The sequence below is a fragment of the Macrosteles quadrilineatus genome, unplaced genomic scaffold (genome assembly GCF_028750875.1).
Source record: "Macrosteles quadrilineatus isolate MER2022 unplaced genomic scaffold, UCM_ALF_1.0 Scaffold_7__1_contigs__length_78375512, whole genome shotgun sequence".
NCBI lineage: Eukaryota > Metazoa > Arthropoda > Insecta > Hemiptera > Cicadellidae > Macrosteles > Macrosteles quadrilineatus.
Window position 1 is genome coordinate 60,200,269 of NW_026542600.1, and position 15,409 is coordinate 60,215,677.

Genomic DNA, 15,409 nt, shown 5'->3' on the forward strand with positions numbered 1-15,409 from the left:
GGACAGGTTTTTATGAACCCAGCATGCTATTTCCAAAATATACAGATATATGATTATGAAACTATTCCAGAATCGGCAACCAAACCTTCACATTTTCTGTGACATGACACCGTTAGAGGTTCAGTCTTAGCGTAACCAGTAATTACTCCACCAAATGAAATGTTTGATAGGGAATTTTATCTGATAACACGGTTAATGTAAAAAACTAAATGAAAAGTTTTCAGTCTCACGGCCGTCTAAACAGCATCATTGTCTCCGGGGTCACGAAAACATGATTGGTGGCTAGTGAAATCAAGACAAACTCATGAATATTTGATTAGATTTTACATGGTCTATAGAATTCCCGACTGTGACGACAAAATAAAGACCAAATCACGACTTTTTAAGAACATTTAGAAATTCAATACTAATTCCTCACTTTCCTGTTTTTCCCGACTACTAGACACCATGTAGATATTAGATAAGAAAATTTAAATACAGTAACCACATTGATTGAAAAAAAAAATAACTTCTTGGTCAGCATTGTACGTGTTATGAAATTTACGGAAAGTAAATAAAGATACGTCTTATAACACTTAAAACATATATTTACGCTTATACTGTTACTCACAAGACGGTAAATATACAAAAGATGGTAAGTGGTGTGGTGATCGATTTCGATTGGACACTCCAATCGTCATCAGACCCAATAGGCGAATGATTATTTATGATTATTTACTTTCCGTGAAAAAAAAACTTGTTAATATAGCAAACACTGCCACCGTATTTTCTCCAGCCACATTATTTATTATGTCACCTCAGATTACTAAAGTATAATCACAAAGAGAAGAGGGTCTTCAACATGCCCAGACATCTTACAGGTTTGTGATGTTTATTTGTGTGAGTTTGTGAGGGAGTGTGTGTAATGTATGGATGCCAACACTTTAGATGGATGATGAACTTCCTCAAAACCATCTAATTGTCGGTAGAGTGATGTACCTCTGCCCTTACAGTGAGAACTTAGTACAGCAGACACCAAGATTACAGAGGCCCTTATCTGGGTCGAGTCTGTGTTGAAGACCCTCAACTCTCTTTTCATACTGATCTATCATCATTGGCAACAATAATCTATACTGGTATCACAGGTATCATGGGAAGAGCTAGACCTGGGACTGATTTACTTTTTCATTTTCATGTCCCCAGAGGCCAAAAACAATCAAATTAATATATATATATATATATACAGTAGACTCTCAGTAATACGGCAGCAGATATAGGACCTTGATACTGCCGGATTACTGAAATGTCATCAATAAAAAAACCCTTAACCCTTTGCCGTCAAATGGCGACCTATACTCACCAAAAAAAAAGAAAAAAATTGACCTATAAGGGTTAAAATGCACAAAACAAGTGTTTTATTGTATCAAAACAATTATTATAAGTAAGGTTGTGTTAATTCACGATACCACCGAACATTAAATTACATTAGCATTAGCACTCACAGTTGCTATTCAATGAACAACTTAAGCACCCGTAGATTAGCAGCACAGTTACTAAGCTAAACTTAAAAATGTGTGGATACGAGGTATCATATCTCAAGCGGCCATATGGATGATGCTAAAAGAGCACTGTAGCATACTAAATATATATTTTTGTTTCTTTACACTTACAGCACTCTAAATAAAAGTTGTATTTAGTAAGGAGAAAACAAACCGTACCCAATAACCCAAACAGTTTTAAAATCTATCACTGATTATGATGAATGGTCAGAAAAATATTTTCCATCCATATTTTGATCAATGACAGCACATCAGCTATAGCCTACTTATCAGTCTTATAATATTTAACAGCCAATCATGATGTCATATAACAATTGCTCTGACGATTGTTAATTGGGAGTTTTTGAAAAGGGGACAAGATTGAAGGCAGAGAAACAATTGTTTCCAGAAGCTCAAATATCAGGTTCTACTAGAGCTTGATTTTTTTAAATGAGATAAAGTATTGACTTACTTTGTTTTTCATACAAGACTTGGAAGGGTTCAATCAGCTTGTGGTTGACACACTCATTTACTCCCAACCTAGCCTTCTTCTCATCTTCAAAGTTCCTCAAGTTAAAGGGCATTGTCCCATATTTGTGTGTTACTTCTGAATAGAACATCCTTGATGCTCTCAATTTCAGCTGGTACGTTTCATCTGTTTTCTTGTAGATTGAAACTCTCGTGTCCATCTCCCGCCCCTAAAAAACACTTTTTTAGAACAATATGAAATTTTTAGAAATGGATTAGATTAAACTAATAATGATGTTGTTAATCACATCTAATATTATTGTTGTTGTTTCATTTATAACAATAAAATATGCATTGACTAACAAACAATATTTGATGCAAGAGTTAGCTTACGTTGATTAATTTGAATTACATAACTGCGGTGATCAGGTGTTATTGAATTTAAAACCAATCACAGTATGGTTATTGATTTACAATTAAAATTGCAAATCACTGGTAATTTACCATAGTCGGTTATCTTTGCAGTAATTGTCAAGAGCATCCTTCAGCAATCATAAATATATTTGTTTATTGAAAATATTACTTCAAGAATATGCCTGAATACTACCAGTTTGATATACATGAATTTTTTTAAGCAAAAACGGTTTACATTGTCAACACATTTCATACAAAAAAGTTAAGTTTTTTTTTTTTAAACAACACTTTTTATGGATTGACTGACAGCTCTGTGACTGATAATATGGTTAATGTTAATCTTGATTTAAAATCAATGTATCATATTTCAAAATAAGTGATTTGTGTGAAGTTTACTTTTTATGTTTCAATTAAGATTTCTTTGATGGATGTTGTACTGCATTTAAAATCAATACAGTACCTAAAATATGTTACCACAATCGTATTATGTGATGTAGTTTATTTATCTTATATAGTTGCGAAACACAATGAACCAGAATAGGATCACTCACCACACCCTCTCCTGAACTTATGAGTACATCCATAGCGTAAACCTCATAAGTGGCAAATTCAAATTTTTCATGCTCCTTCTTTTGAGCGTCACTGGGATTCTGGATGATGGTCTTTTCCCCATCAATCTTGAATTGTTTGAGCTGGTGGCTTAACATACCTTCAATAGGCTTACAGTTGTACGCTTCAGCTACTTTCTGGACTGTATCAGTAATGTTGTATGTCTGTAACGTACCATTACAATTTAGTTATAATTATTACAATTTAGTTATAATTACATACCAGTTTACTACAACAATTTTTCAAGTATCGTATATGTACACGTAAAATGTCTTTTTATTTCAAGCAAAATATGTTGTATAAACACAATAAGATAAAGTCGGTTTTTACTTTTATTGCATAGGCATTGACTTTGGTTGCTGAAAATAGAGTTCTCATCCCATCATAAAATTGTAAACCAACTTTTGTGTGTTTATGTCTGGTTGTTTTGAGTTTGCTATCTTAATTGAGGTAATATTCTTTTAAAGCAAACTGTATACTGTGAGCTATGATTATAGGCTCATAGTAGGAGACAATAAAAGTTACCAAAATGCATATATCATGGGAAAATTTAGTAGAAAAATGCATCAGTCCTTTCATTAATGCTTAAAAAATAACGGTTTGCTAACTTATTGTATAATGACTGAAGATATCATGCAAACAACAATTGTTAACAATTGAGGATAAACAAACTAACTGTTCATTAGCAAACTGAATCTACCGAAACTGTAAAAAGAGAGAACAGTACATTTGGCTAAAGAAATAGAACACATTAACACCAGATGTTGTTTACTTACTCTATGCTCTGGCTGAATTAAAAGCATCTCTTCTTTAGAAGGTTTCAAATACATCGAAATTATAGTTTACACACTTTTAATCATGGATGATATTTGTGATAACCAAAACCCTGATTTTGAAATTTGTTATTAATCAGCAAAATGTATTTGTTATGAGGCTGTAGTAATGTAAAAGGGTTGCAAGGGCCTGGTCCATAAGCTTGCAAGCCAGTTTAGGCTGCCTCAACTTGGGTTGGTGAGACCAATAAAATAGTAGTGGATGAAGTAAAGAAAACAACATCGGTCTCAGATTTGAACTAGCCTGCTTGACTGTGAAGGAAGCTCAATTAATAAAGACTTTCATTCATGGACAACCCTCGTATATAAAACACATCTTATAATCCAGTATTGAGTGGGACATATCATAAAGGACATTTATAAATAATAACATTGTATGTTTGATCTTATCTCAAGCAAAGCAACACTTAAAGAAAAAAAAATGTGTCACTTCAAACTTTGTACTCCAAGCAGTTTTCAAGATTAAACCAAAATTTCAAGGAACCTAATAAAAATAGCACAAGCTTTGGACAATTATTGTTATATTCTGTAGGTACAATCCACAAGAAAAAAATATGTTGAACATTTGGATTTGCAACTCTCAAGATAACTCACCTCCTCTCCTGCTTTGAGCAGTCGCAGCGCCGCCTGGGAAGCGTAGTGAGCCGCCATCATTACATCTGCCTTCCTTCCTGTCACTTTCTTGTTTTCAGAAGCTCCAAGAACAATAGTGTGAGCTACAACTGCAATAAAGCCATCTACGTGCGCCCCTAGGTCCCTGTTGAGTCACAAGAGGGAATAAATTACAGTTCGTAATATATTGCAATAAAACTTATTTAAAAATATTGTGTTTATAATAAGGTTCTATCGGTCAAACTACTTTAATGATCTTTTATAGATTACATACCTTTTTGACCGTCTTCAGTCTTTAAAATATAGTCAAGGGTGACTAGTTTTGGGTCAATAACTCATTTTCAAACCCACATCAAATTGGTTAGTCCATGAATCCGACGGAAGTCTTCGTTAATCTTTATTACATAGGTATGCGTCGACACATAAAGTTCACAATTTAACACAAAGAGCATTTCATGATGATAGGCTGGCCACATTTATATGAGGGAGCTGACAGCCGACGCAGGTCCGGCTGACACGACAGAACTGAGTTAGAGTACATCGTACATCAGTCTTGGTGGCAAAAATTATTAAAAGAGACTTCTTTACTTTGGGTTGAGGTATAACAAATTGTAGCTTTGGAATTTCAGAAATATCAACTATTATACCTAAATAAGTTTAAAAGTGTTGAAGGCTACATTAAAGACTCCTGTTGTAATCTTAGCAAAATCGAGAACATTTTTGAATTGGTGGCAAAATCATGAACGTTTCCTGTATTTGTGACAAAATCGTGAACGTTTCATGAATTGGTGGCAAAATTTTAAATATCTCCCGTGGTTGCAGGAAACATTTTGAGTGGCTATTACAGACACTATCGAGAGCTTGCACACCTACGACCTGACCAGAGCTTGGCCCGAAAATGGTTTGAGGCCCAAACCAAGCTTTCTGGCTGACTGTTGGCCCGGCCCCACCTAAAAAATCCAGGGATCCGCAGACCCCTATTTTGTGTAATAAAAATATCACAGATGCCAACCAACTATTTTAGACAGCCGATGGTAATGCTCCAAGATAAATACAATTACAAGCTCTTGTGTTTTTACATCCTGAAACGGTTTCACATATCACTTCAGGATAGGTCTAGGGCTGCGACATTACCTCATGGATAAACCCACAGGTAATTGGGTAGTTTTTAATTTTACTCTACCAAGCTACGGTGCAGATCCAGATAAACAACTGAATCAGGAACAGTTGGGATATACTCAGAGATGTAAATTAAAAGTAAACTACTTAGAGTAGAGTATCTAAATGACCCATTTTGAAAAGTGACTGTTTCAATTAAATAAGTTTTAGTTATGTGAAAATTTGTAGGCCTAATTTTGTTAGCTAAGAAAAGACAAGGTTACCTGTTGCATCAGCTTTGCTGGAAATATGAAATGTTTCATGACAATAAAGTATATTATTATTATTATTATTATTACCTGATCGGACTATGGTTAAGATTTACTTCAATAAAGTATGCCAAACATTAACAATTGTAATAAATATAAATTATTCTGGTTTCAAATATTACTTACACTTTTACAACATCCTCATCTTTAATTAAATAGTCAGGTTCACTGTGAAGAGGACTGAAGTGACATATACAATTGTTGACTGATATGCATGTAGGAAATGCAATTCCTGAAAAAGAGGAAAAACCGTGTAAAAAACATGAGAATAAGTAAAAACACTGAGTAGTAAATTCATAGAGGATTCAAGCAACTAGGAGGCTATCAAGTGCAGTTCCTGGAATCACAAAGTGGTAAAAACGTCCTTCATCACATAATTTACTCCCTAGGACCTAGGTCATGAACCAGTCTTGTGCCACACTTATCCTATTCTAGCTATTTTACCAGATCTTCACCAATGTAATATGTGTGTAAAGGCCTGCAACTAATCATAGTACTTCAGCATAATATTGCCTAGGTCTAAATTAAATCATTAAGCTTCAGAACTATAACCATACAAAAGTCACATTCCCTTCATAATATTCCACTTAACATTCCAATATTCTTGTCTTTCTAACATAAAATAATCCACTGATAGGGACTGAGTCTACACACCGGCTTCCAGCCTAGGTAGGCTTATTTCTCAATGTTTTATATAAAACAATGTTTTCTGTGAAACTTGGAAACATTTGTAATTTAATTCTAGTTTATAAGTACATTTTTACTTTTGTGCAATAATAAGCAAGTGTCTTTGTATTTTTTGTTCACTGGAACCGGATGTTCGTGTTTTTTATTGTTCACTTTTTGTTGGAAATACAATTCATTTTGATTTGATTTGAATTACAGACATATGAGAACTGAGGTTTCTGTCTCAATAATACAGTACACTCCCGATTAACTGAGGTTTTCGGGACCATGACTTACTCGGTTACAGAGAATCTTGGATAACACTGAGGTGGCTTAGATTTTGAGTTTAGGGGTTACAGTACAGTACCACATTAGGAAGTGCAAATACGGTGCTTTAACAATACATGACAAATGAAAAGTTAAATTATTAAATTGAATTTTAATGCAAACTTAAAAAAGTAGTGTTATAAAACAATATTTAAATATATAAAAAAAAACAGAAACTGAAACTTAAACCTTCTAACATCCTCTATATGGAAACTAGATGGGCTCATGTATCTTTCATGTTAATTTATCAAGGTTATCAATGAAGAGATGCATGCAAAATTGAAAGTAACAAGGAGCATGTCAAAAACACCATCTGAGCAAAATACCGTGTTGGATGAAAGTGATTGTCTATAGCAGTTTAGCTCTTTACAATCGTGTGGAAGTTGTGGAAAAAATGGCCAAAATGGCTTTAACAGGGTGTCTACTACATTCTGGATAAAAAATGCATAGGCAATTCCCGTACATTTAAGGACACTTTGACGTAACCGTTGTCGCACCGATTACCGAATATATTTTCCTGATTTGTCAAACTGTATTAATCTTGTTCTTCACTGTAGTTGTACCAGAGAGAAAAATAAGTAGGTAATAATAGACAAGAGTTAGAAATTTATTGAAATGAGCAAACATTTACTTAGGGTAAAGCTTTAGTGTAACAGAGAAACCCAATCATCGTCTACCGCAATAGCAACAAAATCCTGAATATCTCGGTCAGTCATGGAAACATTTTCATATCATATCCGATCTATGTGGGTTAGTTAGGCGTGATTCGCCCTAGCACAACGTTAAGTGTTCTCGACTACTTTTGAAACAAATCTTTAATACATATATTGTACCTCGGTTCTCGGTACAAAATCGGTATGGTAAGCGGCTACCAGTAAGCACAGAGAAAGATTATTGTCTTTTCATTTGCAAAGTTATTGGAATCAATTACTTTTTCTTAGTATATTCTACAGCTCTTTCAAAGAATAAAAATACCCAGGCCTAGACCTAATTATTTAGGGGGGGGGGGGCTATATCAACTGAGTAACAAACAATGAGGTTATGATAGCAGCAAAGTCACCATCATCATTCTAGTTAAGATTTAGATTGCTTAAAGCATATAACACAATAAATAAATATGGGAAACAAAAACATTGAAACCTGAACAGCCAACAATATAAGACAAAGATACAGAAAATGCAATGACATGATTTGAGACCAAGTAGGCCTGTGTTACAATTAATGCAAACAACAATGCTTGTGGTTTTGTCACTTGAAAGTAATATCCATAAAAAAATGTTTTAACTTACAAAATAATACTGTAGATTAGTTACAAGTTTAATATCAAACCATAAACAGTAGGCAATGGCCACAATTTGAATGTTCAAGAAGATAAAAGCACAAGTAAGAAGTGAAATTTAACAGCCATTATAATAAAACTATTATTTCCATGATTAAATAGGTTTGGGATCTCATAATAATTACCCAAGTAATAAATAATGGAAGTTGTAAAGGAATAAAAGTGATAACACTTTTATGACCTAAGCTACTTTCACAATGGTTCTTGGAAGTACTTGACTTGACACTTGGTTGCGGTGATAAAATATTAATGGGTATGAGCTTCTAATGGGTTTTTATTGAGCACAATTATCCTAGTACCTAATACATTTATGAAAATGTAAACTAAACAAACATCTGATAAACCTTATATGTGCTCCTAACCAACTAGCGATGATAAAATTATTGCCCATTAAAAATTTAAGAACATAGTCTGGCATTTAAGGACAATTCCCTGTACATTTCATGGCCAGTAAAAAATTAAGTACAATTCCCGGTTTTCCCCGATTTCCCGGTTGGTAGACACCCTGCTTTAAGGTTGTGGACTCATTGGGCTTGAGAAATGTTATAAGGCAGATGACATTTGAGGAATAAAAATATAAAATCAACCTTAAAATGCATAATATTTCAAGGATATCAGCTAAATTTAAATACCCCCACCGCAGCAAACCTGCAGACTAAGTGAATTTACATTTTCCTAACTGGATTTCTACTAAAATATTCCCTTAATTTGATTAAAATCTAAACATAAATAAACAAAGTACAACAGTTTATTTATTCTCCATAACATGAGAATTTTAAATTTACAACTTTTTTAATTAGGTATCTCTGTAACCTTAAGGCATACAACAACGCTTCAATATCAAAAATCATTTCCTATTTAAGCTCTGCAAAATGGTTTGGAAATAAATTGTGAAATTTTGTGTTTTTGGATCAAAAAGGGGGAAACCCAATTTTTACCCCGTTTCCAGAGTCATCATGCTGGTTCGCAACTCGTGTTTTTACACTTTGAACTTAGGTTAACACATTTGTACCAAATTTAATCAAAATCGGATCATTGTTGCTTGAGTTGTCGCGCTAACGGTATGAATTTGAACGGAGGGTGTTTTTGGACTCTCAAAACGAAAAAGTACAAGTAGTTATGTAAAGGTCTGTTTGAGCGCAGGGTGAGGGTGAGAGCAGTCCTAGAACGGGATAAAAGTCCTAGAACGGGATAAAAGTCCTAGAACGGGCTCCTCAAAATCCGACACTCAGAGAGCGGTCTTCTGCAGTTCCTTTTCATAGGGGATAAAAGTCCTAGAACGGGATAAAAGTCCTAGAACGGGCTCCTCAAAGTCCGACACTCAGAGAGCGGTCTTCTGCAGTTCCTTTTCATAGAATCCGCCTATAATTTCCTCGCCATTTTGATCGGCGATCCTATAAGTAACCGGTCTAGTGTTTAGAATTCGTGCTATTGTAAATATCTCCGAAGTCCAGTTTTGTTTATATTTATTCGCAAACACGTCTTTTTTCGTCGTGATACGAACTCTATCACCGAGGTCGAACTTGCTGTTTTTACGAATTTTGTGTTCGCGCTCAATGTACATTTTTAATAGATCAGCCTCGTTATCTTTGTTGACCTCTACTGGTCTCATTTTAATAGTGTGGTCCTGGATAATCGTGTTGGTTATACTCGTCTGTGACTTCTTGTAGTATATCGTACCACTTGTGGGATTGTCGGACTTGGAATTTCACTTTAAGTTTCTCATTCAATGTCCTATGATATCTTTCGATTATTGCGGACTTCTCTTCACTCTCTGTATGGCATAGTTTGATATTATGCTTCCTCAACATGTTGTTGAATGGTTTATTTTTAAACTCTGTACCTTTGTCGGTATGTAAAAGCTTTGGTGCTTTATGACCATCACTGTTTGCTCTTTTTATAATCTTCTCGAAAGCCGTTGTCAACTCTGCCCCGTCTTTTTTCTTTAGAGGTTCGGACCAAACGAATTTGCTAAATGTATCTATGACATTTAAAATGTACTTGTACCACTTGTTCTCCCTAGTGTACTGCTTCATTATTAGTAAATCTGCAGCCCACAAATCATCGATACCCTTGGTGACTATTCGGCGTTTAATGAACTTTTTAATAACCGGCCTGTGCAACTCCTTGGCTTCTAAAACCTCATATGGCTCCTTTATAAACGAGTGTTTCACGCTGCCGCAAACTGCACATTTTGATGTAGACAACCATCTTTTATTTCTAGTTTTTGTGGTCTTTATGTTCATCTAGAATTTACAGTATTTACAGCTGCCTTTATGAAAGATAAATAAAGGAGCTAGACAAATGTGGCATGTTTCTTTTGGAACTTTAAACTTTGGATACATGTGGTTACCACTTTGCTTTAAATAAGAAGGAAAATCGGCCATTTTTCCGCAATCAATACACAACCTAATATGATTTTGAATAGACTCATAGTAGTTTAGGGTTACATAGCCACAATTGTCTCTGTGATAATTTAAAATTTCCTGCTTTAGTGTTGATGGAAGGTATACACATTCTTTTAGATGAGGTAAAAGGATGAAGTTTGTGCAAATCTTTCTGATTGAGAGCTCAGATAAGGACAACATGATGCGGTGGAGGCCAAAGATGGAATGCTACTTTGAACTCTAGATATTAAAATATTGTTAAATATCCATCAGCCAATCACATGAAAACATTTTTGTTGTGCCTAATAATGAAGAAAAATACATATCTTTTGAGGTGGCTGTCCCTGGTGGTGTAAATTTATGCTTTTTAGATTCATTCAGATTTGTGCGTTCTAGCCTAGATAGTTTAATTGACACACTTGAAAATATTTTACTGAGGATAAACTAGAACTGGTGTGTAAAAAAGGAGTGTATCTGTACGATTATATGGACTGTATTGAAATGTTTGATGAGACCACTTTACCCCCGAAAGAGTCCTTTTATAACAAACTAAATAAATTCAACATTGAGGATAGCGACTACGAGCACGCCCGCAGAGTGTGGGAGAGTTTCCAGATCAAAATTTTAAAAGAATACACATGCTGTATAACAGAACAGACATGCTGTTTCTTGTGGATGTCATTGAGAACTTTCGTGACGTTTGTACCACCATCATGGGTGTATTCAAATTTATAGCAGATTTCAAATTCTAAAGGCGGCAAACGCTTTTTAGCATGCTTCAAACTTCCTTTTGGAACATCGATAAATCCATATGTTCTTTTATTAGAATCTGTGTTTGTGCTTTTAAATAAACAAAACACTTGTTGTAACTTATGTTTAGCTATTGTTTTATGCATTAGTTTTTTTTCTAAATGTTCGATATTGTGTTGATGCCTCCTTAGAGTGGGTAGAAGTTTTTCAAACATCCAACTTCTAAATTGCTACTGCAATGTAGTTTTATGTGTACGTTATAATGGTTTGTCAAAAAAAACTTCAACCCAATCATTTGCTACAGACAACTGTTTAATCAGTTTATTGTAGATATGTGTGCTAAGATTGAAACACCAACAAAGAAACAGTATGTTCTAATGATATTGGTCAAATAGTGGGCTTACCACTTGGTCACCTTTCAAGAGAGACGGGAAGTGTACAAAGATATATCCTAGATAGATGATGATTGAGATGTATACCAGCTATAATGGGTACCCTTTGTACAGAAAGTGATCAACAAATTACGGTGGACATTCTTCTGAAATCGATGTATCAGGACGAGGATTTGCGCATATTAACAACCGTTGGATTGTACTATACAAACCAGTTCTGACAAAGATTTTCAATTCCTAATGCGGAATACTGTAGTTCATTGAAGAGCATAAAATATATATGCAACTATGTAAACAATGGAAGCAACTAAGCTGGGAATTATTGCAATCTGCTGAGGGAGGCTGCACCAGAGATGAGGTAACTCTTTACCAGTCAGGACGTTACTTGAGTTCTAACGAGGCAGCATGGTGTATCTTTGGGTTTCTAGTGAAAGACACCCCACTGTTACTCATCTGAGTGTTTACCTTGAGAACTTCCAGAGGGTTTACTTCAATAACAATAACCTGTATTACGTTTTACAAAACCCAAGAGATACTATATTTACTGCATTCTTTGAGTTGTGTACTAATGACGAATTTGCTAGGACCCTTCTTTACAATGAAGTACCCCCACTACTACACTTGGAATGCTTCACGAAAAGAGTTCCAGCGTCGCGGTATTGGCTTTTCGGTGGAGAATCAGCCTGATTTAACATACTCAGAAGCCCTAGGATGAGTACCACGGTTCATCATGTTAACTTTGAGTGCTACTGTTTACGTTTGCTACTTCACAGTGTATGTGGTTCTACTTCCTTTAAGCACTTAAGAGCTGTTGGAAGCCATACACACATGTGTGAGGCCCATGGTTTGCTCAATCGTGATAACCGCTGGGAATCCACAATACGTTATGCTGTTCTGACTTGCTCTCTACAACGCATCAGACATAAATGCGATCCTGGCGAGCACATGTGGGCTATCAAACCTCCTACAACTTTGGGAAACCCTTAAAGACGACATGGCTGAAGACATATTGGTGTGTTTTCATTGATAAGTTCCAGGTACACTTTATAATGAGGTAGTTTAAAATGAAGCGTTACTGGCAATTGCATCTCTGGTTTCGACTATGTGTGGTAGAGATTTGAGTTCATTTGGCCTTTCCACACCTCAACAAGAGGTCAATGTCAATACAGAAGTTCTCAAAGAGATGCCATACAATACTACTGACCTACAGAACCATGTTTTAGGAAATTTACCGGAACATTCACCGGGACAACTTGATGTGTTCTAATTTGTTACAAACAGAATCGCCCAGCAACAAGGAACCATAGTTTGCTTGGATGCACCAGGTGGTCCCCGTAAGACTTTTCTAATGAATTTGCTGTTGGCGGACGTAAGAAGAAAAGCCCAAATTGCTCTCGCTGTTGCATCATCTTTAATTGCGTCAATGCTTCTAGAAGGCGGTTGTACAGCACATTCGGCTTTCAAACTGCCTCTCAACTTGAATTCTGGTGATGTTGTTGCCTGTAATATAAGGAAACATTCTGATTGTGGGGGAGTTCTTCGATGCTGCAAACTGTTGGTATTAGTTGTGTTGGTATTAGTAACTGTTGGCCTTAGTGCACCATGTCACACAAACGTGCACTAGAAGCTCTCAATTTGGCATTTAAAGCTGTCATAAACCGCTAGGACTTAATGGGAGGGTTGGTTGTTTTATTGGCTTTAGATTTCAGGCAGACCCTTCCAGTAATTCCTCGAGAAACACCCGCAGATGAAATAAGTACCTGCACTAAAAAGTCTGCTTTGTGGAGTTATGTTGAGGAAAAGAATTTGATGCAGAACATAGGAGAGATTCTTCACAACGAACACGATGCTGAATTGTTTTTTTTCCGATTTATTAAATATCGGAAATGGACAGATACCTGTTGATAGCCGACAAAGAATCTCATTTCCTCTAAACTTTGCCAACATGGTTGATTCATCGGAGGAACTACTAATGAAAGTATTTCCATCAGTTACTGAGTTTATTTGTCCAGTGAATGGTTGTGTGAAAGAGCTATACTTGCCCCCAAAAATTACACTGGTAATACTATCAACAGCAAGATAGTTACAGCAATTTCAGGTTACACATCAGAGTATCTGTCTATTGACACTGTGTTAGAAGAGGATGCGGCCGTTCAATATCCAGTAGAGTTTCTCAACACCAGGTGTCCCTCCTCACAAAATTGAATTGAAAGTGGGGATACCTGTAATGCTACTGAGAAACTTGGAACCTCTACGACTCTGCAATGGTGCCCGACTTACTTCGTTGAAACAAAACGTTATTGAAGTCCAGGCATGTGCAAAAGGCGATACAGTTTTCATACCAAGAATTCCAATCACTCCGACAGGGAAACGGCTTCAATCTCCACTGAAGATGGCCTCTGCCATGACAATAAATAAAGCACAAGATCAAACTCTTAAAGTAGCCAGCTTACATCTAGAATATCAATGTTTTTCTCAAGGCCAACCGTACGCGGCATGCTCACATACATCGTGCAGCAGAGATTTGTACATATACACACCAGACAACAAAGCTGAAAACATTTTTTATAAAAACGTTCTGTAATCGTTGCAAAGTAATCTTAAGCCCATTGTAATCTGAAACTGCACAAATTAAAAGCTTTTTGAACCAACCACTCTTGCATTTAACTTTTAGCTACCCCGGAATTCGGTACATTTACCTCCGCACTTAAATTTAATATCACCTGCAGTGAGGCGGGGGTACTTTAGATAGCTTCAAAGAGCGAATTCGAAAATTGAAAACCTAGTTTCTTAACTAGACTATGCCAGTATTGATTGATTGTATGGATTCAATTAGTAAGCCCCCAAAACTGTGATCATAATAATTAAAATGTAAGAATGTTAAAAGGGATATAGTTTCTTAACTAGGCTATGCTATTTTTTGCTTTACAAGAGAATAAAAATTGATTATAGTTCTAGAGTTAAGGAAGCGAAAAATTCGGCAATGTTAATAGGATAGCTGCTGCTCTCAACACTTGCATAGCGGCATGGGAGCTGGTCAACGAGTACAGAAAACCCATTTATCGCTCGGGAAATCAATACACTAACAAGTTGGACTGAGTGAGTGAAAACCATATCCTAGGATTAGTGAAAGGTTTTAGGGACTCCGAAAGTTGGGATATCAATGGTCTGTCATGCTCTATTCGTAAGGGCACAGTTGATGGATAATCATGCTACCGACTAAACTTGTTAACCTCTGCTTGCCTAAGGGAATTTTTCCTGACAGCCTAAAGATAGCTAGGACTATCCTCATATTCAAGAAGGCTGATCCCTCTTACACGACAGATTATAGACCTATCTCTATCTTGCCAGTCTTCTCTGAGATGCTGGAGACCAAAAGACAATTGTTGGCATATTTTGAAAACAACCAACCATTCCCAAATGATCATCATGGCTTTAGGCACATCCTCTGCTCTCTTGAAACTTATCGGTGCTATTACAGATGCTTTCGAGGATAACGAGTCGGTCCTTTTGAGACTCTGTGACCTGAGCAAGGCCTTCGATGTGGTTTCACATCACATACTGTTGGCCAAGCTAACGAGGCACGGTATTGGAGGCACAGTTTTGAACACCTCAAGTAGCACCTGAGTAGCTACTTGACAGACCGAAAGCAGCTAGTTCTGGTGAAC

At 35.9% G+C, this 15,409-nt stretch overlaps 1 protein-coding gene across 1 annotated transcript in view; it reads right to left on the bottom strand.

Annotated features, from left to right (window-relative positions):
* The window catches only part of LOC128998703 (proliferation-associated protein 2G4), a 44,722-nt gene that overhangs the window by 9,375 nt on the left and 19,938 nt on the right, over nucleotides 1-15,409 (bottom strand). The window contains exons 3-6 of the mRNA XM_054424951.1: nucleotides 6,007-6,112; nucleotides 4,436-4,598; nucleotides 2,951-3,172; nucleotides 1,990-2,215 (exon numbers count right to left, since the gene is read on the bottom strand). Of these exons, the coding sequence (XP_054280926.1) occupies nucleotides 1,990-2,215; nucleotides 2,951-3,172; nucleotides 4,436-4,598; nucleotides 6,007-6,112 (717 nt within the window). The remainder of the gene's footprint in view (nucleotides 1-1,989; nucleotides 2,216-2,950; nucleotides 3,173-4,435; nucleotides 4,599-6,006; nucleotides 6,113-15,409) is intronic.